Below are 27788 nucleotides of genomic sequence, written 5' to 3'. Positions count from 1 at the left end.
TGGGCTTGGGAGGATCCTTCCTGCTGCTGATCTCTGGGAAGAGGTTTGCACTTGCTCAGGATTGAAAGTAGAGGCTTGTAGTCTTCCAAGTGTTTCAAACTTCCCTTTCCACTGTCTGTTTCACAGGCTACATAAACGTGTTGACCTCCCGATTTGTCTTGTTCGTACAGATGGCACAATCAGTTCCAGTTCCATTCTTCTGGCCCAGTCCCTGCAGCACTGCGTCCGCTCCCAGAACTGCGCTGCCACAGACCTGTTCTACCAGGGCAACTCGCAGGCCATCAGGGAGTGGCTGACGGTCGCCATCACTCGGACGCTGCACCAGGGAGAGGAGAGTCTGTTAGACCTCACTAAACAGATCTGCTCCTTTTTACAGGTGAAATATTTAGCAGTGTTTTGGGAGCAGCCTTGTTTTTAAGTCCTGCCTTCTTTCTAATGAGCTTCGTGTGATACTGACTTCCCTAATACTGTCCATAACACTGAATTGTTTCCCAGGATGGATTATATTCCTGTTCTCATCATAGTGGGCACACTGAAAACACAAACAATAAATAACAGTACTCTGGATCATATTAAAATGGAGTGGCCTCACACTGTGCCATTATTGACAATGCAATATTTTATTTGAAAAAAGAAGAGGGAGGTGTTTTTCTACTGCTGCTCGAGGTCTTTCATTATGAAATGCTGTGTTGCAGACGGCACCGGAACAGTTTCCTGCGGAAGAATTCCCCATTTCAGAATCCAAAGTCAACATGGATGTTAACTTTCCTGGGGCTGCATTTGTAATTGTGTCCTGTAAGGAAAGTCAGTCTGGATTCCGCAAAGAGTAAGTAATTGAGGCACCAAGAGTGGCAAAGATTAAAGATTTGCTGCTGAGCATCCGTTGGCCCAGACTTTGTAGCTGCTCGTTTTTTTAGATTTTTCTCTCCTCAGGGATTAATTTTCTGGGTGGTGGGATGAATATTGCAGCATGTCTCATCTTTCTGTGATTGCGTTGGGATGTTCAGTGGGTAGTTACAGTCTAACCAAACTGTTCTCGCTTTTCTCTTAGTTCATCCCTGTATAAAGCTCCTTGGGCTCGAGTGCTCGTCTATGGGCTTGGGCATAAAGTGAAAAGGAACGGTCAGTTAAACCTGATTGAAGCGGTGTGCTACCCGCGAGACGCCTCGCCCACCAACACGGGCCTAACGCCGCCCCCAACCACCAACCAGTACCCTTCGGTCATCACCCCCACGGACAAGGTCCACATCAAACTAGGTAAAAAAATCAAAAACCTTTTAAACTGTGTTCTCCAAAGGGAGACAAGTGTCATTGTTGCCTCTGTAGGAGCTTCCTATATTGTCACCAGTCCTACCATTGGTTATCGCAGTCTTATTGTACAAGGCATTAAGAAATGTGTCCTAGCAGAGATATACAATCATTCTTAGCCAAGAAAACATGGGTTTATGAACACTGGAAGCTATCTGACTCTGATTTTGATAGTTCTGCTAAATATGTCACAATTTTTTTGTCTTCCAGGAGTTCACAGAGCAATGTTTTTTAATAGATCTGCAGTGTTCAAGTTGGTGCAATTGCCCTTTGAGATCCTGTGTTTCAGATGGAGATTTTTTTTTTCTTTTCGTAGGTGATTGTAGAGTCCCTTTAATGTACAGAGTAATATATTAATACTGAAGCCATCCCAGCTTCTCAAGCAGGAGCAATCAATAATCTTTTTACCCTTCCAGCCTAAGGCAGAGGCTGTGATTTATTCAGAGCAGTGAAGGTGACTGAGCTGCAGTAAACTCTTAGAACTTTCCTCTGGGCGTCCTCAAGTTCTTCTGCTGAACTGCAGAATCTGTTTTTCTCAATACTGATCAGACACATCATACTATAAAGAAATGGTTTTGTGAAAGTCCTATATATATTTAGATTTCAATAGTTCCATTTCATATGTCATGTAAACAAAATGTTATCTGTACTTTTATGATTATAGATTATATCAACCTGTCGTTCTAGGTACATGTTCCTATTTGTTTATTACAAGGTACTTAAAAGGGCAAATTCTCACTTAGCATAAATTTAGCCTTAAAAAATGCTAAAAGGTAATTCTGTACTTTTACTTTACAAATGCCAAGAGTCATGATAAGTATTTTCTTTGACCTTTTTGCTTAGGAGTGTCGCCGCCCCCTGGAGCTGTGCTGGTCTTGCATTCTCTTCCCCTTGAATTCCCCCTGGCCATGGCGTTCACAGAGCAGCTCCTAACTTGGAAGTTGGAAGATGGGGATGGAAAATCAGAAGACGAACTGGACACTATTCCTGCTTCAGTCCTCTTGCAAGTAGTGGAATTTTTAGGTGAGAGTGCGGCATTTACTTAGTAATGAACACCAATAATGTGCTGGCTCACATGGAGAGTTTAGAAAAAATAATTCATACACAAGGTATTTCTGAGCTCTTCCATTACATTGAAATTTTCTTCAGACTCCAGGAATTTTCTGTTGATATGCACTTCTTGGACTAGCCTTCCTGATTTTCTTACTACTGCCACACAGCTGGTGAAACGACCTTTTCTTGTGCTTTTTTTAATGTTACTGGTGCAACTCACGCAATAAAGCTGCTAACTGAAATATTGCTGACTGCTGTGTCTTGCCTTCCACACACAGGGAACTTTCTCTGGACAACTGACATGGCAGCGTGTGTGAAAGAATTAATCTTTCATCTCTTGGCTGAGCTGCTTCGCAAAATCCACAATCTGGAGCAGAAAAAAAATCCCGCAGGATTGTCATCTTCGATTGCCCTGCAGCTCAATCCCTGCCTGGCGATGCTGATGGCCCTGCAGTCAGAACTTCACAAGTTGTATGATGAAGAAACACAAAACTGGGTGTCTGGAAGTGCCTGTGGTGGTTCTGGTGTCGGGGTGGCTGACCAAGGAAGGTTTTCGACGTATTTCCATGCTCTGATGGAAATCTGCCTTGCTGTAGCAGAAGTGACCTTACCCATCAATATGAGCGTGACAGCTAATGTGATATCTTCAACAAGTGCCCCAAACCTCAGTGATTCTTCCTCCTCATCTTCATCTTCTCCAGGACAGACACCACAGAGTCCAAGCTTGCTGTCAAAGAGAAAAAAGGTCAAAATGAAGCGGGAAAAGACGTCGTCTTCAGGCAAACGTTCTTCGTCCAGAGCAGCCGAAACAGATGCCGCCATCCTCAGCATTGGAGGCAGCAAGCCTGAGGATATGTTGTGGTTTCACAGAGCACTGACTCTGCTTATAATCCTCAGGCACTTAACTAAAAAGGATCCCCAAGGGCTGGGTGTGACCAACGACGCTGTCGCGGACGCGTGTCAGGCGCTCGTAGGTCCCACAGCTCACAGCCGCTTGCTTGTCATTTCTGGCATACCCACACACTTGGAGGAGAGCACGGTCAGAAGTGCCATCAGAAAAGCGTGTAATGCACACGGTGGAGTCTTCAAAGACGAGATCTACATCCCTCTGCAGGAAGAGGATCCCAAAAAAACCAAGGACAAAGCGGAAGGGGGAGAATGCAGAACTGAGCTGGAAAAGCCAACGGTTTCCAGTAGTGCGGACAGTTTGGATGTCAGCAGCTCCAGCAGCGTCACACCCGCCATGAGCGTCAGTGCTTCAGCGTCTACCAGCCAGGCTTCGCTCTGCAGCTCGCAGGGCATCTCCCGGACCGTTAGCGATATCTCAGTCGACCAGTTTCAGGCTGGGCTGGAACTGGCAATCCCACCAGGATTGCTAGAACCGCATGTTGTGTCCAGCCAGGAGAGTTTGGATCTGTCCCACTGCAGCACCGGGAGCCTTGGCAGCCTCGGCAGCCTCGGGGAACCGCTCGATAATGCGGAAACGGCGTCTGTGTCCGATGTTGGATCCATGTACACGGTCACGTCTCTGGACAACCAGCCGCTGCTGTCACGGCCGATCAAAGGTTTTGCTGTAGTGGAGGTAAGAGCCTTCAATCAGGAGAGGGTGTCTTTTGGGTCAGTTTTTTTCTGACAGAATGAGATTTGAGGCTAATAACTCTCTTTTTAACCTCTGGCTTTGAGAAATACTCAAATACTCCTCCTGTGGCTTGTGTGTAACACCATGATCTGACTGTTCAGGAAAAAGTGTGCCATGTGTTTCCTTCTGTAAAGGTTCTTCTGCGGGACTGAGTGGCTGGTTCAGAGCTGAGCCTGACTGACCTGCAGCATGGTGATTGCAGTGGCCAGGTGTTTTTGAAAGGATTTTTTTCAAGGCCGAACCTGAATTCTGGTATCAACTTATTGATGCAGAAGAGTGATAGAAGAGATGCAATATTGATTATCCACATAGGGAGGGGAGAAAGCTTAAGACCCAAATTTAATATAAATAGAAGCTGATTCGTCTTGTCAGAATTTCTCTTAACTGATGTCATTATTTGTACAGATAAGGTCAAGAGCTAAAATAGAGAAAATCCGAGCCAGTCTATTTAATAGTAGTGACCTCATTGGTTTGTCAAGTCTGGATGGTGAAGATGAGCTGATGGAAATGTCAACTGAAGAGATTTTAACTGTTTCTACTGTAAATCAGAGTTTATTTGATACACAAGGGAGCCCAGCACTAGAAGATTATTTTAATGATAAGTCAATAAAAGGTATGTGGTTTTTATATTGGCAGATATCTTACATTGTGCATTTTTGGGAGACATACAGGGGACAGATTCTCCTCACTGGACTCAATAATTGGTGGGTGACAACAAGGGGGAGCCAGGGAGTCATTTCAAAGCAAGTTTCCTCCCTCTCATCAGTTGACAAGCAGCTATTTGTGATCTGAACATTGTTCAACTGTCCTCACAGCTAATCAAACAATTAAAAAAAATATATAAAATTAAACAACAAAGCAAGCTGTACAGACCCTGATATAGCTGGAATGGGCCAGAATTCTGAATCAGGGAATGGGGAGGATAATACTCAGAGGAAGTTCAGTTGACTACTAGTTCAATTGGTAGGTGTTGGTCTGTACCCACACAACAGAATTTTTATTCTGGCATTATAAATAATCTGTCTTTTTTATTACCATTATGGTCACTCAAATAATAATTACAGTACATGACCAGAACAGGAGAAGGCATTCAGTTCTCTGTCATAAATGGGGCACCAGAGTGCAGAAAGGTCGAGGCTGCTGGTAGAGTTTTTCTGAATGACTTTTCTCTCTTGGAGCAAGTTGCATGTGATGCAACGTTTTAGCTGAATGCAGAATGTGTTTTCATGTTTCAAATTCTAAACAGTTGTCATGGCACATTGTACCGTATTGCATTCTTTTTTAAATCAGGTGAGAAATTGGTCCCGGGTGCTCGGGAAGTCCTCACAGAAATATTTAAAAGCTGCGTCCATTCTGAGCAGATGCTGAGCCTGACTCCAGCCAAACCCATTAAGGTGGCTGATATCTATCTCAGTAAAGAGCAGATAAATTCCCAGACTCCTGGAAACCTTCTCCATGTGTTCTTCACAAACGTCCGCCCTCCAAAGAAGGTGCTGGAGGACCAGCTCACTCAGGTAGTGCTTTGAAAATTGTTTTCAGTATCTTTTTGTGTAACTTGAAGGCATTGGGTAATTATTCACTTTCTGTGCTGGAAGATTTTAAGGAAATACGGTGTGCCCAAGCCCAAATTTGATAAGAGCAAGTACAACAAGGCGGGCAAGGAGCAGCATCCAGTGAAGGTTGTGAGCACCAAGCGCCCTGTTACTAAACAACCTACAAAGGAAAAGTCCATGCTCAATAGTGTCAGGTTAGTGTCTTCAGCCTTTTGACGGTTGTGAAACATTTGATTTCTCTTTAGGAATCTATTCTTATTCCCTCACCCTCTGTATTTCCATGTACTGATTGGAAGAGGAAGATGTGACTTTGAGATTATCAAGGAATGTCTTGGTTTCTTGAACAGACGAAAGAGAACTTTTCATCCTAACATTCATTTTGTCCCTTAGCCGAACAGCCTTAAGTGAGAAGAAACCTACTGTGAAGCCAAAGTCTCCTGAGAAGAGTAAACCTGAAGAGAAAGACCCTGAAAAGTCCCCCACAAAGAAACAGGAAGGTAGGAGCTGTGTAGAATTTTTCTGTAGATCATATAAAGAAAATATGGGTTTTATATTGACATGCTTATATGATGTAACAATAGATTCAGGTTGTCTTTGGGTTTACTAACTTTAGGGTTTTTTTAAGTAGTGACTTTAAATGCTGCTTTTATTTGTATACCTGTAAATCTGGGCTCATCAATGCAAGTGAGAGCAAACCGTGTTTGTGCAAGTCACGCAATGGTACGAGTAGGCCACATGAACACATTCTGCACAGAACTAACTGCCTAAGAGGTGGAGTTTTGAGGCTTTTCTTGTACAATGTGGGATTAGGATATCATGGGGTTGAACTAGGTGGTTTCTCGACTTTTATAGGAAAATTATTAAGTTACAGGAGCAAAACTGGAGGAAAGTGAAGCTTCGGATGTTTAGAACTGCTCGAGGAATGAGCCCTGGTGGGGAGGGCAGAGCCTCCTGCACCAGCTCTTCTCCTCTGTCCATGTCATTGTCATTGACTATTTGATGGTTGTATCTTTGCTGTCAGTTCCCGAGGAGAAGTATTTGACACTGGATGGATTTCAGAGATTTGTGGTCGACCGATCTAAACAGGATATCCGGAGTGTGTGGAGAGCGATTCTGTCCTGTGGATACGATCTACATTTTGAAAGGTAAATTTTGCAAACCTTCTTGTAAAGGTGACACTGATCAGTTGTGCTCACTTGAAACAACTTGATCCCAAGTGTTCCTATTCCAAGGAGCTTTAACCAGTGTATTAGTAACAAAAACTTCTATTTGTGGCTGCAAGGGCTGTAGAGAAAAATTTTGGTTATTTTCTTAAAATGTGCTTTAAAAGAGTCAACATACTGTCAAAATGCAGGTTCCTGACTTTGTTGTACAGAACACAGCTAACAAAATCATATGCCATACTGTCCTTTATAGCTTCCAAACTGTATAATAAATTGGCTTGATGAGAACTGTAGATCCATCTGCTGTCTCTGGTTTCCTTCCACAACAGCTTTCTGTTCTGGGCACTGGGTATTTGTTTAAACTGGCAGCGTTCTCACTGGGGCAGCACTAATGTACAAGAGGGAACAGTAACTTCCTTGTTAATGTCGTACAAGAAGAAAGTCCCTTAAATAAATCCTCCTTATCTCCCCGTGTCAAGCCACAAGCGAATTGCCACATCCCCTTCTCCTGTACCTGCTGCAGTAAGTTTAACAGGCTGTTCCTTTTTCTTCTTATTATTTTAGAACAGTGAGGCAAGGTAGGCAATAAACCAGTTCATGTTCTCAAACTGGAATTTTTGTAGTGGAACAACTCTCCTTAAGAAAAGGGGAGAGCAGTAGAAGCAGCTCCCTGGTGTAAACTGCAACAGGTCCGACGCCTTTTACCTTTCAGGTGCGCCTGCATTGATGCAAGACACGCTCAAAAAGCGTCCCGGAAATGGACCCTGGAAATGGATGTGGCCCTTGTTCAGTACATTAACCGGCTCTGTCGCCACCTTGCAATTACCCCAGCACGGCTCCATCCCCATGAAGTTTATTTGGATACGGCTGATGCAGCAGATCCCAGAATTTCCTGTCTATTGAGTACGTATAGATGGTTTCTGCAATGGGAGAGCTGGGCGGTGCTCCTGGGCTGTCACCCAGGTGGCTGGGACTTCCCCTGGAGGTTGCAGGTTGGAGTCTGTGTGGGTGAAGGGGAACACCAGGCCCAGGTTTACTCTCTCCAGACTGTGCTCAGGTGCAGCGCTGCCTTGGGCCAGGTTCTGTGGAAGGGGTTCTGGGATTCTCCTGGCTCAGGACAGAGCGGTGAGTCTGGCTCACAGGGGGAAGGAAGATCAGATTGCAGTTCTGGGCCTAGACAGACCTGAGTCACCCAAATCCTGTTCTAAGCACTGAGTTTCTGTAAGGGGGTCTGCAGATAATGCAAATTCAGTGATGATGAAAGACAAGGGACTTGGACACCTAGAGCCTCAAGAGCCAGGAAAGAACATCTCAGATCGCAGCTGTTCATGCGTCTCAAGCCCCTGTGTTGGTGCACAGCTATGAGGAGGGGGCTGCTTTAGGAGGAAGTTTCTGTGGCTCCTGGACTGCAGCTGCTGGGCAGATGGGCTTTGCAGTAGGTGGGGAATCACTGCACCTCTCTGACTAGATGTTTCCCGCCTCAGATGTTCCCGTTGAAAGTCTGCGCCTGCGGTTTGCGCTGCTTCAGTCTCTCAATACGACGTTGGAGACGTTCTTCTTACCGCTGGTGGAGCTGCGGCAGAGCGAGATGTACGCTCACAGCATCGCCGCCTTGCTGCAGGAGGCCAAAGGTGGGTTTGTTCTCTGAAAGGCCGCACAATGCGCAACGTTGCATTTCTTAGTATATTTTGCAGAAGGTTTCAATGTGCATATCCACGTGACGGAAATGAGAATGTGGAGGGGAGAGGGAAGGTGAAATAGTTAGGGGGTCCGATGAGCTAGTAAGGTGTATTGGCTTCATTCTCAGCCCAATAAGCTGCACATGGTCTGAGGTGACAGCCAAAAAACAGCATTAACCACCAGCGCATCTCAGTGTGGGAGTGTTTTCTTTTATTGCTTCATTTTTTTAAATTATTCTTGCAGGTAGTTACTAGACACTGTGCACTTTTCTTGGCCACAGAGGGAGTTGTCTTCTGTCCATGGGTGGCCTTCAAATGTGCCTTCATCTTCCTTGGGGTATCCATAGATCAAAATTCTTTGCTAGTCAACAAGCAGTAGATCAGGGGAAAGTCTGGAGCCATGTTGGCATCCTCGTTGTCATTGAAGTTGTAAAATTACAGAGATCAAGAAAATACTTACAGCGCATCAGCATTTAAAATAGTTTTACAAGGCTCCATTAGACACCAAAGAAAGCACAGATTTAGGTCATTACATTTCCCAAACTTGTTTTCTTCTGAAGAAGGTACCAAAGTCACCCAAGGGCTGTGTGGAAGTAGGTTTTTGTATTTGCCCGGTTAAGAAAAAAAAACAACTTGTAAACTCCGTATGGGGAAGTGAGAAATGTTCAGAGGTTTTGTCTTAATAGAGCCTGTATTTATGGTGCAATGTGTCACCCGTTTTTATCGTATTTTCTTGCTTCTAGAATTACTGTCAAAACATCTCGGATTGCTGAAAGCTATTTGGCAAAGTGTTTGTGCTTTACAGGGATTCTGGTGGAGTTGCTGGGGTCTGTTTGTATAACATTAGAATTGTGTTCATCGGTGTTCTAACCCAACAGGCTCCTTCCGGTAAACATTAGTAACAAATACTTTAAAATCAATAAATAAATTGAAGGGGTGGATTTGCTGTATCTTCTACCTGATGGAGATGAAATTATTGTTCTACTGTTGACTATTAGAGAATTTCAGAAAATAGGATTGTGAAAGGGTAGATTAACTATGCAGAAATACATGTTTCTTTCTTTAGGCCTGATCTTTTATGACACAAAGGTGACTGTAATGAACAGAGTGCTGAACGCCACTGTCCAAAGAACTGCTGATCACGCAGCCCCGGAAATCACCCTGGATCCCTTGGAAATAGTTGGAGGTATGGGAAACCCTGACCTTTTTCCAAATTGCAACCAGTTAGGTCTGGTTTAAGCAAGCTCAGACACTTACTAACGCAAAATACTCTGAACATGGGGATATTTTTCCTTTGCTTTTACGCAGGGGAGATCCGCTCTTCAGAAAACTCGTATTTCTGCCAGGCAGCCAGGCAGCTGGCCTGCGTGCCGTCCTCGCAGCTCTGCGTCAAGCTGGCCAGCGGGGGCGACCCCACGTACGCCTTCAACATCCGCTTCACGGGGGAGGAGGTTCACGGGACAAGTGAGTGGGGTCGGCGGGTCCCCAGCGCGGGTGACATCGGGGGCAGTCCTGAGAACTCGCTCCGGGTGGAATCCAGGTTTTCAGCAGGACGTGACTCCTGTACAACCTTAAGGAGCAGCGTTAGGTGTTTGTAGTCCTGCAGATGGAACAGAGCGAAGCTTCCAAGAATTAAGCAAGCCAGGTGGTTAACGTGACTGGTGAAGGGACTTGAACATAAGACCTGTCGGGAGAGGCTGAGGGAGCTGGGGTTGTTTAGTCTGGAGGAGAGGAGGCTTAGAGGTGAGCTCAGCACTCTCTAGAACTACCCGAAGGGCAGTTCTAGCCAGGTGGGCATTGGGCTCTTCTCCCAGGCAGTCAGCGATAGGACAAGGGGGCATGGGCTTCAACTCTGCCAGGGGAAATTTAGGCTGGATATTAGAAAGAAATTCTTTACGGAGAGAGTGGTCAGGCATTGGAATGGCTGCCCAGGGACGTGCTGGACTCACCGGCCCTGGAGGTTTTTAAACTGAGATTGGACGTGGCACTTAGTGCCATGATCTAGTAAACGGACTGGAGTTGGACCAAGGGTTGGACTGGATGATCTCTGAGGTCTTTTCCAACCCAGTCGATTCTGTGATTCTGTGATTTTCATGTTTTAGTTAATACAGCAGGAAGCATCAGCGCCTGGGCGTGCGACTTTGCTAACTAGAGAAAGTGAATAAAGTAATAATCTGGTTTTGAAGCATTTAGTTAAGAATGTCTCTTCAGGTTGTTTGGATGCTCAGCCATGGTGAACCCAGACTGTGCTGAGAACTAAGATATTTTTTAATAATTTTTTATTTTTACATACTTTCTTGTTGGTGATGAGCTGGGTAATGCTGCTGTGGTCTTTATTGTCTGCATGGTCAATAAAGATGCCTTAAGTACTGATATAGGATACATTATCAATGTCACTGGCGAGGAATACTCGAGCATTAACAACTGAAAATGCTCATGCCCAAGCGAGGTGGTTTTGAGAACAGTTTTCAACCTGCCGTCAGGAGCACGAACTGCGGCTCGTCCCAGCCAAACTGAAGAGGTGGCGAGTACGAAAAGGGTTTTGTTGCTTTAAAAACTACCCTTAATTTTGCAGTAAGTAGTATTAAAATTGCATCTTCCTCGTTTGCGTGGCAAGACGGACAATATTGCTTGTAATCGCTTTAATTATTTTCATGTGACTGGTTATAAAAATGAACCTCATGTGAGGGAACAGACACGTAACTTCACCTGACCAGCACAGCGACGGGTGCTGCTTTTCAACAGAAAGTGTTGAGCAATAATAAGATTACGGTGCCTTCTCTTGACTGTAACGATTTCCCATGCGTTGCCTCGCTGCATTTAACTGTGGTGATGCTCTGCATTGTGAAGACAGCACCATTCATCTAATCAGTAATAGATCCTGTTTGCAGGCCAACTGGTGTACCAGGTGTTTGTGCCAAGGCCTGCACACCGAGCGCTGGAAGCCAAAGCAGCCCTTAGGAGATCAGCAGAAAGCAACTCAATGAATATTTTTTGCACGTAATTAAACTGTTTAAATGTGGACTTGCTGGCGCGGCTGCATCTCCCCCAGTCCTGTTTAGCCGCGTGGCTGTGCAGTCACAGAGGTGAAGGGTGCAATCTAAGGCTCAAAACAGGATTTCAAGGAGAAATTCTGGGTTAAAAGGGAAGTGGTAACAAGCCTCAGAGAGCATTTCATTGTTTTGCCCCTCTCTTTCAGGTGGGTCTTTCCGTCACTTCCTCTGGCAAGTCTGTAAAGAGCTACAGAGCTCCTTGCTCTCCCTCCTCCTGCTGTGCCCCAGCTCTGCCGTGAATAAGAACAAGGTGCGGTGTCTCAGTGTGGGGAATAAAGTCGCTGTTCTCTTTTTGAACGCTCGTGTTTGAACAGGAGTGGGACACGGTCGGTTCAGTGTTGGCACATTCACCAGAAAGGTCTCACGTGCCTGAGAGCGCTCCGGGTTGTCCTTCGGGTGGCACCGCGGGCACTTGAAGAAGCAGCCAAGGAGTCAAAACTGCAAAACGCAGCAGAATTAAGACTCCTGGTCAGAGTTCCGTGGGAGTGGATCTGGTTCAGTTGTCCATCCCAAACAAGTCGTATTCTGCTGGAATTACTCAAGGGATGTCAGCAGGAAAGTCAGTCCCATTGATTGTAGAACAAGATGCTCCCTCCCTGCTATTTAATGCATTTTTAGTGTCCTCCTACTTTATGCAGTGGATGGATGGATGGATGGATGGATGGATGGATGGATAGATGGATGGATAGAAATAAGAGAAAGTTTGTAGCCCAAAGAATTTGCAGTATTTTCGGTATAGTTCCTTCCTAGGAGTATCCACAAGGCCAGAAAACTGCTCATTTCCCTCAACTTAAGAGCAGCTGTGTAGCAAACCTGGCTTTGCATGTCCAGACTGTATTTCAGAAACATCCCACAACTGAAAGACTTCGATATCAAACTGAGAACACAGATACAGGAAAGTCTTGTAAATGCTTATTAACGGAGCTTGTAAAAGCGGGGCAGTCAAGGAAACCATCTGAATGGCATTGCTTTTGATTGTTAAGTAACAAGATAACATGATATATCGCTGTATAATATATACAGGCTCCATGCCGCACTTGAGCAAATCCTTTTGTAGCCAACTGAACAGTATTTGTTGTGTTCAGGTCAGGATTTTCACAATCCTGTTAACTTGTGGACCCCCAGGTTGTGCGCCGGTTATTAAATACGGCTTTGCACGTGCTCTATTTTTTTTTCATTTGTCTGTTTCTGAAGGGCAAGTACATTTTGACGCCCAGCCCCATAACCTACGCGGAGGAGCAGCTGTTCCATTTCTTCGGGCAGCTCCTGGGCATCGCCATTCGAGCAGATGTTCCTCTGCCACTCGACCTCCTGCCGTCCTTCTGGAAGACCCTGGTGGGAGAGCCCCTGGATCCCGACGTTGATCTCCAGGAAGCCGACATCCTCACCTACAACTACATCAAAAAATTTGAAAATGTAAATAACTTCTTTTTTTCTTTTCCCTCTTTGTTTTTGGTTTCCCCCACAAGCACCTTGTTCTCGCAGCTGCCTGCCCTGCGTGCTGGTGGTCGGCTTCACCGCTCGTAGATATTTTTCACATGAGCTGGGTTTTGAAGTGTTTTGACTCATCTTGAGCGCAGGATTTTACATCCTGGTGGCTCGGAAAAGCTGCTCAGTGTCCTCTGCTGCCTGGCACAGCAGAACTGAGGCTTCTAAAGTGTTTACTGGAACCAGGCAGTGCCAAACCAGAGAAGAACCTGCCAAAGCAATTACCGACTTGCGCTGCCCGTGGTATCTCCAGATGATATAACGCACTTTGTACCTTGTGGTGATGCCTCAAATGAGTTACAAGAATAACGCCACGACACGCTGGTCATCAGATGCTGTTCTTGTGTTTCGCGACAGATAAACGATGAGACGGAATTGGAAGCTCTGTGTGCAGAAATTGCCTCTCAGCACCTGGCAACAGAGAGCCCCGACTGTCCCAACAAGCCGTGCTGCAAGTTCACCTACCTGACCATGACGGGGGAGGAAGTGGAGCTTTGTCCCAGGGGCAGGCACATCCCCGTGGCGTGAGTAGCAGTTGTCTTGGCAGGATGTTGCACAGGGTTACGTGCTAAAGAAGCATCTCTGGAATAATTTTCCAGGCACCAGGCTCTCCAGATTTGCTTTTGTAACACGCTGAAGGCTGGAATGATGTGGGAAAGCTTTATGTTTGCTGGCAGGAACTTGGAATCTCTGGCGCTGCCGGTTGTTCTGTACAAAAGGGAGAGCTGGGGAGCACAGCTCAAGTAAACACCCAGTTCTGAGGCTTGTGAGAAATGGGCAAGAGAGGAAGCTGAGGGAAGTGGAATTAGATTGGGAAGCACCGGAATGCAAATAGCTTAATGCTCGCTCCTGGTTATTCAAAGCAGAATCTCCCCGTAAAACCCTCCTGCATGGAGCAGTCTGGGGCGGGCTGAGGCATTTGTACTCACTCTCCTCTCTTGTCCCGAATCTCTGCCCCTGCAGGTGGGAGAACAAGGACGTGTACGCAGCAGCGATCCAGAGCCTGAGGATGCGCGAGCTGCAGACGCCGGAGTGCATGACGGCCGTGCGCGCCGGCCTGGGCTCCATCATCCCCCTGCAGCTCCTCACCACGCTGACGCCTCTGGAGATGGAGCTGAGGACCTGTGGGCTTCCCTACATCAACCTGGAGTTCCTCAAGGTGTGAAAAACTAGGGAAAAAGTGTGAAAAATCTTGTTAAAACACACCTGTGTAACATGTAGAGGAGGGGACACTCGCCCTGGAAGGTGTTGGGGAGAACCTCCTGCTTATGATACAGCCAGGATGGTCCTGGTGACTCCCCGGCCTGTACTTGGACACCTTGTTTTGTTCCCAAGGAGGTTTTTTAAGTTTTTACTGGATTCGGGAAATAATAGGAATGAGGCTTGTTCCAGAGGGGACTAAATAATTTACTTTTTAAGATCAAATTTTAAATGTATCTCCATTTTATTGAGCTTGACTCAATGCTTGCCACTTGAGCTAAGGGCTTGAAGAGCCATTGCCCTTATTTTGAATTGCAAATAATTTCTGAGAACCTAAAATTAATCTGTAACAGACAATTTCTGGTTCTAAAACCTTCCGTTTTGTTACCGTAAGAAATACACCACGAACAGAACTTGTGTCAGAAGTTGCAGAGTATCCTCGACTGTGGGTGTTAGCACTGGTTTGTGCTTTCTTCAAACAGCAGCAACGCTGAACTGCCCCAGACCTGCAGATTAAATAAAACAGCAATGAACGCTGCCCGTGCTACAGGGGAAACACACCGAGACGAGCCTGTTACAGAATCTGATGGGCCAAAAAGATACAAAACCACGTATATTAACACTCTAGATACAAACCCACATATGTTAACACTCTGCTGTGGCTGAATTTCCCTCCCGCAGGCGCACACCATGTACCAGGTGGGCTTGATGGAGACGGATCAGCACATCGAGTTCTTCTGGAGCGCGCTGGAGCTCTTCACGCAGGAGGAGCTCTGCAAGTTCATCAAGTTCGCCTGCAACCAGGAGCGGATCCCCTTCACCTGCCCCTGCAAAGACGGGGGCCCCGACACCGCCCACGTCCCGCCGTACCCCATGAAAATCGCCCCCCCCGATGGGGCTGCAGGTGGGTCTGTCCTCTGTCTGTCTGTGTTCGTATCGGGGCTCCAGCTCTCCGTTCACTTTTCTTTTTAATTTAGAAGTGTATTTAGTTCTCAAAGAGGGACAAGAGAGAGACAGGTTGTTATGGCTGCAAATAAGAAGAGAGCAAACTTGGTTTTAAACCTTTTAAAATTTAAAATAAATTAAGTACTTAAAATATCACCCTGGAGAGATAAGAGATTTTGTACTGTATTTGTCTCATGCGCTTCTAAAATGATTGGGGTGTCAGAAAGATATTGGCTTGGGGACCGAGCGGGCAGCACAATGGGATTTCAGGTTCGAGATCAGGTTCGATGTGTTCCAGACAGGAATTTTATTATTTTGATACTTCTTTGATACTTTATTTTGATACTACTTAGCAAAGGGCACAAGGGAAGATGTTTTGGGGCGCTGAGGTCATGTCGTGGCGCTGCTTTCCCCGCAGGTTCTCCGGACTCGCGCTACATCCGTGTGGAAACGTGCATGTTCATGATCAAACTCCCGCAGTATTCCTCGCTGGACATCATGCTGGAGAAGCTCCGATACGCCATCCACTACCGGGAGGATCCGCTCAGCGGCTGAGCGGGGACGGGGACGTTCCGGATCCTTCCATGACTCTGCTCATGCGGGAAACTCTTCAACTCACATCAAAGTACCTCCCGTACCACTGTGTGACGAGCTGGAGGTTAATTTATTTTCCAAACTCTCGTTCCCGTTACAATAATTACTGGAAGACTTACATTTTGTATTTGTAGACTTTGTGGTGGGCTGGTTATTTTGCTGCCTTGTTTGTGGAATATTTGTAGGATAGTTTAGTAAAGACCAGTTTGTGTATAATTTAATTTTGAAAAACCTTTAAACATGTACATTTCTAATTTTGTAATTTAGAACGGTATTACCCATGCAAACACAACAACGGTGAGGACGTTCGGGAGCACTCGGAGGTGAAGGCTCGTCGATCACTCTCCCCTCAAACATTTTTGAGTACAAAAATGGGCAGAATGGGGTGCGGGGAGGGACCCGCTGCTGGTGCCTCTGCTGCCGCAGGCAGAGATCGTGCAGGATTCCTGGCGCTTGCTTGAGTTTTAGAGCAGGAAACGTGCTGCCAAACTGCATGTTTATGTTTCCACCATTTTCTTGCCACTTCTTAAACCATCAGCACATGGGCAGCTGCCGCAGTTCATTTGGGGTTTCGTCCAGACGCTTTTGAACAGGAAGAAAGAACAGTGAAAGGGCCATAATTCAGTTGGGTTCTTGCCCTAGATGTTCTTGAATGTCTGCTTTGCTTAGTGACAAAATAATTTATTGTAATTAAAATATTAGCAGAAACAAAATGGCTTCTCTCTGTATGGTGTAAGATGCCACAGTTTCCAGCTTATAATCTGTGACTTTATCCTATTTCCCAACAAGCTTTCAGAATAATCAGTGGTGGTTAAACACCTGTAGCTCCTTTTTGTACTCAAAAATCGTTGATCTAACAGCAAATTATCCCAGAAACACAACAGCCAAACGGAGGACGAGGCGGGGAGAAAGCACAAAGTCACGCAGTCGGAGATAAAGCTTCTGTTGTCTACGCGAAGATAATAGACTGTGGAGAGAGAGCAATTCTGGAGGTTTAAGTTCTGCACGTTGTGAGATCCATTCTGGGCCGGTTTCAAACCAACGCACGGACACGTGTATCTTCCGTCACTCAGATAAAGCCGTTGCCCTGTGCCGGGTGCATTTAGAATCGCGATGTTGCTTTGTTAATCACTTAGACCCGACTCAAGGGAGAGCTCCCTGCGTGCTAAAGAACTGAAGAGCACCCAGACACCCCCGCCGTGCTGCTGGCTCAGCGCTAATTGTAAGTTAAGTGCCAGCGCTGAGCTACAAGTCGGTCACTCCCCTCGCGACGCGCTTGGCACGTCAGCCCCGCCAAGGTCTGCGAGGGTGCGTGTGTGTCGCTGTGCGCTGAGGTCTCCGTTACGTGTCTCTTTGGAAGACGACAGATGCTAATTTGGCTTGTAATGGGAATGGAAAAAACTGTATTTATTGTATATTATTGTGAATATTGGGAGTGGTGAGTGCGTGGTACCTGGAAGATAAAATGTAAGAGAAAAGCCCAAACAAGCGTGTGTGTTCTTGTTCTGTGAGTGAGTGGGAAACGTGCGTGCACCAGTTGTAGAGGTAGTTGTTGGCACACGGAGGGGAGTCCGTGTTGCCCTTGTGAAGGAACCGATCCGTGTAGAAAGAATATTTACTCTTGAATTTTGTCCATTTCCTGGTAGAAGAGTAAATGTAGCTGAGAAATCGCTGGGAGGAGGCGCAAACACCACGTGGAGTTTACAACGACCAACCGAGCAGGAGGAGCCGAGTTCCCAACCGGTGCCATGAGGAGACGGGACGGCTGGCGGTGGAATTCTGCGGCAGAACTGTTGGCGCTGACAATGCTGCGCTTGGGGTTTTGTCCTGGCACGGTTTTGGGGTTAAATCGCCCGTTTCCAGCCCTCAGTGCTCCAGGAGGACTCAGCGCAGCCCGACTCCTCCCTCGCTGCGATTCCAGCTGTGAGTACGAACCTGCTGCTACTGTCCGTCTGCTCCTTCCAGAGCACCGGGGAGCGGAACAACCTGTGTCCCGGCCCTCAGAAGTGTGCTGTGAAGTTACTTGATATGTATTTATTACAATTAATTATTTATGATTACAAATAACAAACTTTTAGTCAATGCTGTTTACACGTTGCTGTGTAAATGAAGCTTCTTATACAGGAAAAATGTCACACCAATAAATAACCTTCATCGACTTTGGGGTTTTTTTTTTCTGAAGAATGGGCTGACCCCCAAAAATAAGGAGTTGGGGGGGAGCTGGGGCTTTTGGGTTTTGTTTTTTGTTCTTTTTATTTTACTTTACCAGGAAGGAAGAGCAGCAGCAGTTTGACTGCAGCTCAAATGGCCTTTTAATTAAAGCTTTTCTAATCATTGTTACTTCCTTGTGCTTTCAATGAACTTGACATTGTCTGTAATAGGCTTGTTTGTCAAAGCAAAGATCAGTTTGTGATTTTTTTTTTAATATATATTCATCCAGAATGTAAAATTATACTAAACAATGGAAACCCCCTGCGGGGGGTGGTAGTTCTAGCGCGGTGTGTCCATCTCGTCCCCTGTGACGTGCTCTTGGCCATACGCTGTACACTCGCATAAAAGAGATTCTGACCATCCCTTAGAGTATCTTGTGTCCTTATTGGGGGCTGGAAATAATGAGGAAAAGAAACTCCTCCAGGGCTGAAGCTGAGGATTAGAACGGCTGCAGGTTCTCTGCTTTAAATCGCACTTTTATGGGTTAATACACTGTAATTTGTATCTACTTGGAGCAGAAATATAAAAGTATTTTGTACAAAAGGGACAGTGAGCACCGATTGATGTTGCAAGCACAGTGTTTCCCATCCTTGAGGAGCTCAGTGTTTTAGGTGTTTTTCATGCTCACCATTCCCACCCAGGTGTCCCTGTCACCCGCCCAGCACAGCCAGTGCAGGTTCCCATCTCTTGCCAGAGCCGTTTTCCCCAGAAATGCCAGCACGAGTTTGGTGCCACCTGGGTTTAAATACCTTCTTTCTGCTTTTCTTGTATAAATAAACGCTAACATTTGGTAGAAGCATCTGTAAAATGTCTTTATTTTAGAACCAAGATCAGCCATCGTTAGTCATGAGCAGAGAAAGGGCTCCAGGACCAGCCCGGCCCGGGGGTGACGGGCTGATTAACCTGCTGCTGCCAGGGGCTGTGCTGCATTAATGAGGCTGATGCCCACAGTCATTATCCCAGACCTATTGCAGCACCAATTCCTGACCCTGCGCCCAAACAGCTCCCGTACGGCAAATTAACAAAGACCTACTGCAGGTAATAACAGCAGAACACAAATTAACACTGATTCTGAACCAGCTGTCTCTGGGTGGGGTTCAGAAACACCTCAAGTAGCATTTATGACCCCATGTCACTTCCTGTAACAGCTTTTTACTGTTTTGGGGACACCATTAGATAAATTTTATTACAAGGAAGTTAGGAAATGGACTAATAGAGCAGCAACAAGCACTTCACAAAGCAGCCCTGGGCTCGGAGCTCGTCCCCAGCACCCACAGCCCCTCCATCACTTTTGCTTTTTCTCTTGCTGTTTTCAGACCAACAAACAGCCGGACACACACCTGAAGAACGATGTCAAACATTCACTGGGTGTCACAAAAACCAAGTACAGAAACAACCCAGGAGCGTATTTGTTGTCTTGCTGCTAGTAGAGCTCAGAAGTAAAATGCTGTAGTATAGTCTCACAAATTAAAAATACATATATATATATATATATATATAAAATGATCACTACCTGTAAAAATTTAAATTGGTAGAAAGTCTTCAATGAATTTACTTGCACTCAGATAAATTAGTACTCGAGTGCAGGATAATAGTGCGCAGAGTGTTAAATGTGTGTTTTCTAAGCGGCGGATCACTTCTCCTCCGGATCATCAGACACTGGGCTCTGCGCTTTGGCCTAAAGGAAAGGGGGGAAAAAGTAAAAACGCTGTTTTCAGAGCGTATTTGATAAGGACCTCAGCAAAGCAGGGAGGCGATAGTGTCCCCTCACCTTGGTGCTCCTGCGCCGGGGACCGAGGGGAACGCCCGACACCTCGAGGCTCCGTCCTCCCGCGGCGCTGGGGCTGCGGAACAGGGACACTTTGAGCAGACACAAACCCACCACTCGGGGCTCTTACTGCGGGATTAACACGGGTCCTTCTCGCCAGGGAGAAGCCCCTCGTGCTTCTCCTGACCCCACACTTGGTTATTTTTGTAGCAGAAGAACCAGCTCCTATTCCAGAGCAAAGCTGAGAGCATTACAGTGGACAGAAAACAAGGCATCATCCTACGTTTTATCCCAGTGACCGTTTTGTCCATTCTATTTTGATACAAAAGCCTCAGTTCGCTGTTTGGAACTCAGATAAGCAGCAGCCAAATTAAGCCGGGTGAAACCCTTTCAGCCGCAGGCAAATATGAGAGAACCCGGATTTGCAGCACAAGGAGCCGAGGCAGAGGACAGGGGCGGATCTGTCACTGCTGCTGCCACCAGAAGAGCAGGATGTGCCAAGCCTGAGGCTGCAGCTGCACTTCGAGCAGAGCAAAGCTCCCGCAGCGCCACGGATCCCTCGCCCATCAGGGCAGCCCCAGGCAGCTGCTTGAAACAGAAGAGAAAAGCGTTACCTTGGCTGGGTTGGAGAAGGTCTCGAGAAGCTGGAGGTGAAGGATTCGGAGCGAAGGCTCTGAGCAGGTCTGGCTCGTGGTGTTGTCGCACCTGCCGCTCTGTTCGTCAGCCTCTCCCGGCCCACAGCCGCCTTCCCAGGCTGCCCTCTGGCATCCTGAGCATCAGGAGCAGCAGCAGCTCGCGCTGAAGAGGACGATGGCGCATTCTCGGCATTTGCCGTGTCACTCTGCGACTTGGTCCCTCGTACAGGGTGGCCGAGCCTCTGCTGCCCAAAGCCTTCCAGGCACCGAGGAGAAACATCCCCTGGGAGGATAAGGATACAGCGCTTAATGGGAGCAGTAAATGCAGCAGGAGACATTAGACACCACTCAAATAACAAAACTAGACCTAATTTCCATTCCAGCAGCACAGGGCCTCATAACCAAGATCTCTGAGGATACCAACTTTCAGTGATTTAATCCTTCTTGCATAAAACTAGACCAAGGGTAAAGGACCGAAGATTTATAAATTTTGGAGACAGAACAGGGTAACAGCATCTTTTCAGATTGGAACACACACAGTGTTCCTGCAAACACAGCGGAAAAGAGGGTGTGTAAGTCTGTGTTTTGCCCACACCTTGATGCCTGATCCATCTCCGAGCCGGCTCTGGTGCTTCTCGTCTCTCTCTGTCGGCCGGAGGCAGCGGCTGCTGAGCGGGGAGGCCAGGGCGCAGATCACAGAGGTGCTAAACCAAAACATACGTTTGAGTGTTTAAATGGCAGCTCCTTCAGGCTTCATTCCTGCAAAAACACTGCAGAGCATCACTCCTCAGAAAGATTCGGGTTAGCAGGGAATTGGTTTTAGGAGAGGCAGATACTGCCTGTCAACATCCATGTTTTCTCTTACACGGAGCTTAGGAATACTCATCAAACCAGATCCAAGGACAAAAATCAAGGTAAAAGTGATTTCCAAGTCATGCTGCCCGCAGAGGGTCCCTGTTGGCTCTCCTGGTTATACAGTCATGCTGATCTGCAGGTGAACTCCATCAGGGGACAAACAAGACAGAAACCCATAGGACAACTGAAAAAAAGGCCTTCAACTGCCAACTCTAAGTAGATGAGTCTTTTCCTTAATATCAAGCACTACTGTTTAGCAAAGGATAAGCTATGACATTTTATCAGATCTCACTTAATCTATGAATACTGAATTTACAATCACCAAGGAGAGGAAACGCCTAGAAAAACAAACAAAATGCAGCCTCACTAGTTTGTTAGGATTGTAAGAACATGAAATAGCAGAAAAAGAGCAAGCTCAGCATTGTCACAACTTGTCTTTAACAACAGCGAGGACTCTTGAGATCCACACCACCCCCCAAATCTGCTCTCGAAGTGCAGAGAAGCACTAAAGGTGTCTGTCCAGCATTCCTGAAAAGCACCAACAGCTTCAGCACTACCAAGACCTGGTGTTTTTTCAATATCAGAACTCTCAGGCAGAAATGTCCAGCAGAATGGGAATATCCCAGCGAGCACCCTGCAGCAGCCGTCACTTCACAAACCCACCGCTTCACCCTTCGGCTGAGCTTCCAATATATTTGTGCTCTTACACTTTCTCTTTACATCCACCCTCAGAGAAATTCCTCCATCTCCTAGATTTGTAATCTGCGTTGGCTACTTCCTCTCTTGCCTACACAGTCATCCGCTTGTGCTCCTCTCCCATCTGAGCTGTGATTCACACATCCTGGTTTCAACACAACTTTCATGTATAGGTTCATATTGTGCAATTTCAGGGCCTTTTGTTTAGATTTTGTCATAAAGGCTTTTAAAAATAATTGTTAATTTTCAGTAAGAGCCTCAGCATGCCACAGCATTTCAGATGGGACGCGAGAGGCTTTGTTTAGGAAGATCTGACACAGGGGACAGTTACTTGGATTCCTGAAATGTGCCGCAGGACTTGGCACAGCTCTTGAACAACTGGATGTGATAGAACAGATCAAACGCTGTTCAGTACCTGATGAAGAAAGACTGTGTCCTCTTCAAGCTGGACGCCACAAAATTCACATGGAATTATAATGTCTCCTTCTGCCTGGTCAGCTTTGGCCTGGGGTGAAGAGAGGGGCCTACAACCTTTGGACCCAAGAGCACGCAGACCATCATATTCTCGTGGATTTGGAGAAGAACTTCTTTTGCTGAACGAGGCGAAGGCACTTGCTGGGTTACAACCTGTCTGTTACACAAGCAACATGGAAAAATTAGGTCTCCTGGTGAGCTCAGATGGATTTTAAAAACCATGCTTTGCAAAGACAGAATTGCTAGAGCTCTCCCAGCACCACTGAGTGAAGACCGCGCCTCTACTCAGTCACAGTAGCAGAAAAAAGTGCGAACCCCTAGATACAGAACAAGAAAGTACTAACCTCATGGAGAATCAGATCTTCGGCAGGGTAGAGCTCCTCACAGAATTCACACGGCAACATGGTAACGTCATCGTCTGCAAAGTAAGTAAAGGTTGTATCCTCCATCATCGAGAGGTATGATGCAGTTGGATCGACTTATTTCAAAATTCCTGAGCAATAGGCTCCTGTTCTGTGCCACAGGACAGCACCAGAGCCAGCTGAGGAAATAGTGACTCTGCTCCCACTTGCTGTATTTCACATAAGCAAAATCACATCACCCTGAGTAAGAACAATGTTTTGGGGTCAAAGATAAACTGAATAAAAAAGCCAATTACTGCCTTCAATAAAACCTTTAGTACCATTTCTCCTTTCAAAATAAGCTGGTACTCCAGGTCTCCCCCAGATCTTCCCTTCCTGTCATGTTCACTTCAATAAGAAAGTTTTCAATGGTTATTAATCTCTCATCACATATCAAGGTCAGGGATCCACTAGAGCTTTTATTTCTTCTTCCCTTGCTATCTTGCTTTAGTAATACACCTTCAAAATAAACTATTTTAAACACATCGCTAAGATTTTGAGGGAGCAGAGATAAAATTTAAGAAAGGAAGGAAGAATGGTACTCATGGAGTCTAACCTCCTGCGTATTAATTACCTAAACATGACTTAGAAGGAGTCTCAAAGAGCCTCCCTTTGACATTTTAAAATATAATCTTTTGGCATTCCCAACCCAAGGATCCTCCCTTTCCTTCTCCCTTCCGTCAAATTTTAAGGGAAAAAAAGAAAACACCTCAACAGCATTTATACTTACTTTTTACATGGGTTGACGTGCCAAAAGGCACTGAAGAGTCACAGGAGAAGATATCTGACCTGTCTGCTTCATTAAGACAGGCACTGGGCACAGACTCTTTGGCATAATAGGTTTCCCAGAAGTCGCTGGAAATTTCAGCTGCAGCATTATTGTGAGAATTATTCTCATTTTGCAGGCTAAGAGCCAACACGTAGTCTAAATCGGCATTCCAGTCTTCATAAAGCGAAGAATAAGCGTTTTCATTTCTCTCCCACTGCTCCAGGTCATCCTCTTCAAAAGATAAAAGATTATAAATGTGAGATTATAAATCTGCAACAAGCAGGTCACCTGTGTGCACCAGACTGGCTCAGCCATGAGGATTTCACATGTGGACACTCAGGGAGGGCAGCATTTCAAAGCCTAGAAGGAGACTTGTATCAAATTCAGGAGGAAGAAGGAAAACATCCTATTTTTGTTTGTAACAAGCAAAAAGAGGAGAGAAAGAAGAGAGTCGTTCCTCCTACCCCAAAAGCTTGAACTTAAGCTTCTTCAGAGCTTTACGAAGCCACTGAGGAATCCATTGTGTGACAGGCCGTGGACTGGGCTTTCACCCCATGAACCTCAGCAGTCCTCTGTTTGGCTGGTTCAAACATTTGCAGCTGTGTTCCACACTAAAACAGCCCCACTCACGCTGCCTCTGGAGCTTTCTTTATTCAGTATTTTCACACAAAGCAATTACAAAACCTATACTTGGATCAGCTGCCAAATATCAAAGTAGAAGCTAATTACTACTCTTCTCTACACTTCACCTCGCTTTTGATTTGTGCTGCCAAAACATTTCTTCTGCTAGTGTCCTTGAGTGTTTTCTCTCCTACACAGCTGCTATAAATCTGCTTTTCTAGCACCTTGGGCCTTCTCCACAAAGGCCCAGCATAGTTACCTGATTTGAGACGGTTTCTGATGTCTCGGAGGACGTGCAAATCCGCATCCTCGGTGCGAGGCACCGCTCTGCTTCCTTTTACGTGTTTCACCTCCTGTCCACAGACTCGAGGATGCTCTTTTAGATCCTTCACCATTACGTTCAGGCCGCACCCAGGACACGGCTCAGTCCTCGCTCCACAGAACATCTCATGGTCCTGGAGCTTGTTGAAAGGGAGCTGTATGTCACAGTACTGGCAGAGCGCAGGGCGCAGAGGACATGCTGACGCCTGAAAGAAAGAACGAGGGATTATTCATCATATACAGAAGACTAAGGCAAGGGTGGAGGGAGGTTCTCAGTTTGCTTAAGAGTGATCTGTTGTTTCTTTAGCCAGATCCAAAGCTACACTGAAGAATAGCTTGAAATAAGATCCTACGTGAGAAATGTAAGAACAACATGTTGTATAAGCTGTGGAGTCACACACATGTCAGCTGAAGCACTCTGAATACTCAGAACATTCTTTTAAAATCTGTGACGCTTGGGCAGCAGATTGACATAGTGCTTTTTGAAGTCGGCTTTTAGATGCGGTCTTGACATCCATTGAGTACCATTAAAGAACATGTCAGTGTGTGTTACACCAGGGAACAGATTTACAGCACATTTACTACTCAAACAGAATTGCTTGCATATGATTCTTTACCCTACACTGACAGCTAAGTTGCCCTTCAAAAGGGGTTAAACATAGATTAAATAGATGTTATAATTGCAGATGCTGCAATACTACATCATCATTTGCTCTATAAACAAAATTAAAAGCTCTAGATGCAAATGTGCAGGATAAACTACTTCCAGGGGTTTAAGCTGGACATATCTTCACAGAAAATCCTTTTTTCCTCACCAATAAGCAGACTTGTGTGGCACTTCCAGAGCTGTCTTTAAATGAGCCCATAGGGAGGGAAGGCACTGACATTTATAACCAGATTGCCTGTGAGAGCCGCCAACTGGATTCGGAAGCTCAGAAAATGTCCCCGTGTCCCATTTTAGTTTATTTTACAAGCTATTTTAAAAGTCTTTTTGGACACAATGAGCTATTTAAACTCATCTAAATGTCTGCAGCAGAGTCAGAAATGCGTAATACTAAAGTAATGAAAAAAGTCAAGTTCATCATATTCCATGCTTTTGGAATAGCATACCATTTTTCATCTTCATCACGAATAATAAGAGCTAAATCACTGATTTTTCACAGATACCCCTTTTATAAGAAGGCCTGAGCAGGCTCCACCACTTTAAGGCAGTTTCCAACCGTATTCTGTAGGAGGGTTTGAGTTTAGAAAGTTCAACAAAAAGCATCCATCAAACACAGGCTGGAACCCAGGTCTTGGCCAACAGAAAGACTCTAGAATCAGTAGAGTATCTGCCAAGTGTCTAATCATATAAAGTCCACCAACCTCATGATCCTTCAAGAAACACTTTTCTATCTTCATCCTACACTTGCAGGTAACCTACAATAAACAGATCTCATGAGATTGATTGCCACAGAAGTCAGATTTTAAGAGGAGAAATTTGTTTCTCACCTGCACGTGTTCAGACTCAATATGGTTCTTCATTTCAGACTTTGGGATTAATTCACTGCAGTAGCGGCATACTTCAATGTTTCTGCTACAGTGGGTTTCATGCGTGATGAAATTAGCTACAGAAATATCCTTTTTGCTATGAGAAAGTCACAGAGGTTATTTTTCAGAAAATACACTGACAACAATTTCAAACAGTTTTTCATTAAAAAAAAAAAAAATCATTAAGAAACCTTTCTAAGAATTCCTGGTTTAGAGAAGTGAGTAACTAAAGAGAAAGGCAAGCCCAGCCGGGCCGCCATGATCCTTTATAGTCGGGATATTGATGTATATACCATGCAAACGTCACAGTTTTCACGCTGCATTAAGATAAAATCAGGGTGGACTAATTTCTGTATATGAAAGACAAATTTTGCAGCATAAACAAGTTATCACCAGGTTCAAGTTAATAAACTAAACTGAACTGAGAAGACAAAAGTTTCTTCCTGAAAATAACTTGGCTGTGAGATGTCGAAGAGTGCTCTGCTCGGAAAGAATAAATAACAGAACCTGTTAGGCCAGACCTGTTCAGGGAACAACAGCAGTAACTGTGTTACTCTGTAGCCAGAATTCCCCAACTCACCTCATTTCAAAGATACTCATTTTCCTATCTTGATGAAGACACAAGGGTTACAAACACAAAAGGCACAAAAAGAACAGAACGCTTATTCCTGCCTGGAGCAGGCAGGATCATTTCTAGATGGTTGTATCATTCCCCCCCTGCACACAAGAAATCAGCCTTCAAAACACCAAAATTAACTTTACAGCCTATTGCTTAGTGCCTCCTGTGTCACAAAGGAAAATCACTACAGCTGTTGGGTTTTCTCCCTTGCCAGACGCCAAGCAGCCAGTGGCCTGGCAAAGAACAAAGTTCAACAGCAGCATCTAAACTGCACATACTCACTGCTGGCAGACAAACCAGACTGATGTGGCAACAAACTGTTTGGATTCTGATGTCTCTTTGAGAAAAAAAAAAAAAATAAATAAAGGTTAATTTCCTTAGTTGCTTGTATTCGGGATGCAACTCCTGAGATTGCATCATTATAAGTAAATGTATTACCAGCACTGGACCTTCTAAAGAAAGAGAAGTGTTACCAAACAACTGCCACAACAATACCTGCCTATTGATTCTGGTTTTATATCTCTGGCTTCTAAGCCATGTATCTGCTAAAGGAAAACCTGGAGTCATGCACTTCATGTCTGCCCCACTGAAAATCAAGTCTTTATTTATATTTGAATATTTAGGCTTCTATCTAGTTGCCTGTTAAGTCAGAAACTTCAGTAAAGGCTGGGAAAATTATAAGGCATTAACAACAGACAAAGTAAACCCCAAACATTTCTAAAAAGACCGTATGTTCATTATTAATTTGCGCCTTCTAGTACTTCACGGCGTTTCAAGGAAATATACAGCGATTATTTATTTAACGGCTGAGCTCACCCGCCCAAAGGACAAGTCCATACACAGACATTCGGTTTCGTTTCTTACCAGTTCCCACACAGCCGGGTTTCCGCCTCGCTCACTGCAGCTATGGCCATTTTGCTGTCGGGGGGCTGAAGAAGAGGCACTCCCGGCCCCTCAGCCCCTCGGCCTCGTCTCCTCCGGGGGTCCCGGGGGCCGCTCCGCTCCCCCAGCCGGGGGGCGCTCCCCTTCCCCAGCCGGGGGGTGTCCTGGGGCTTGGGGAGCGGCGGGAGGAGGAGACACCCCCGCCCTGGGCAGCACAGGGAAGGGAAGGCGGCTGCGGGGGGTGGACCGACCCAGCCCGGAGAACGGAAAACCCCAGCCCCGCTCCTCCAGCTCCCGGGGAACCCACGGCCGGGCCCGGCCCCGCCCCGCG

General features: G+C 45.8%; 2 protein-coding genes across 4 annotated transcripts in view; one reads left to right on the top strand and one right to left on the bottom strand.

Annotated features, from left to right (window-relative positions):
- The window catches only part of HECTD4 (HECT domain E3 ubiquitin protein ligase 4), a 68724-nt gene extending 50476 nt beyond the window's left edge, over positions 1-18248 (top strand). For 2 of the 3 annotated variants that reach the window (XM_082066522.1, XM_082066521.1), the window contains exons 57-76: positions 171-376; positions 696-826; positions 1052-1257; positions 2152-2331; positions 2640-3943; positions 4406-4613; positions 5291-5514; positions 5596-5747; positions 5944-6050; positions 6575-6698; positions 7429-7619; positions 8201-8347; positions 9462-9581; positions 9704-9859; positions 11595-11698; positions 12643-12864; positions 13294-13460; positions 13900-14095; positions 14818-15040; positions 15500-18248. In XM_082066522.1, the coding sequence (XP_081922648.1) occupies positions 171-376; positions 696-826; positions 1052-1257; positions 2152-2331; positions 2640-3943; positions 4406-4613; positions 5291-5514; positions 5596-5747; positions 5944-6050; positions 6575-6698; positions 7429-7619; positions 8201-8347; positions 9462-9581; positions 9704-9859; positions 11595-11698; positions 12643-12864; positions 13294-13460; positions 13900-14095; positions 14818-15040; positions 15500-15636 (4505 nt within the window). In that variant the 3' untranslated portion in view covers positions 15637-18248. The remainder of the gene's footprint in view (positions 1-170; positions 377-695; positions 827-1051; positions 1258-2151; positions 2332-2639; positions 3944-4405; positions 4614-5290; positions 5515-5595; positions 5748-5943; positions 6051-6574; positions 6699-7428; positions 7620-8200; positions 8348-9461; positions 9582-9703; positions 9860-11594; positions 11699-12642; positions 12865-13293; positions 13461-13899; positions 14096-14817; positions 15041-15499) is intronic. The other variant, XR_014185477.1, reaches the window with a different exon arrangement.
- A 424-nt stretch (positions 18249-18672) lies between these two features.
- TRAFD1 (TRAF-type zinc finger domain containing 1) lies at positions 18673-27619 on the bottom strand. The gene is made up of 11 exons (XM_082066525.1): positions 27440-27619; positions 25918-26053; positions 25792-25845; positions 24365-24632; positions 23446-23715; positions 22659-22732; positions 22256-22471; positions 20885-20993; positions 20269-20572; positions 19658-19730; positions 18673-19564 (listed from the first exon to the last, which is right to left on the bottom strand). Exons 1-11 carry the CDS (start codon positions 27487-27489, stop codon positions 19520-19522), a joined length of 1599 nt encoding a protein of 532 aa, XP_081922651.1. The 5' UTR covers positions 27490-27619; the 3' UTR covers positions 18673-19519.
- Between the last annotated feature and the right edge of the window lie 169 nt (positions 27620-27788).

The sequence above is a fragment of the Streptopelia decaocto genome (assembly GCF_964273445.1).
Source record: "Streptopelia decaocto genome assembly, chromosome: 15".
NCBI lineage: Eukaryota > Metazoa > Chordata > Aves > Columbiformes > Columbidae > Streptopelia > Streptopelia decaocto.
The sequence above is the reverse complement of the archived record's forward strand: the minus strand, read 5'-3'. Positions and strand labels throughout refer to the sequence as shown.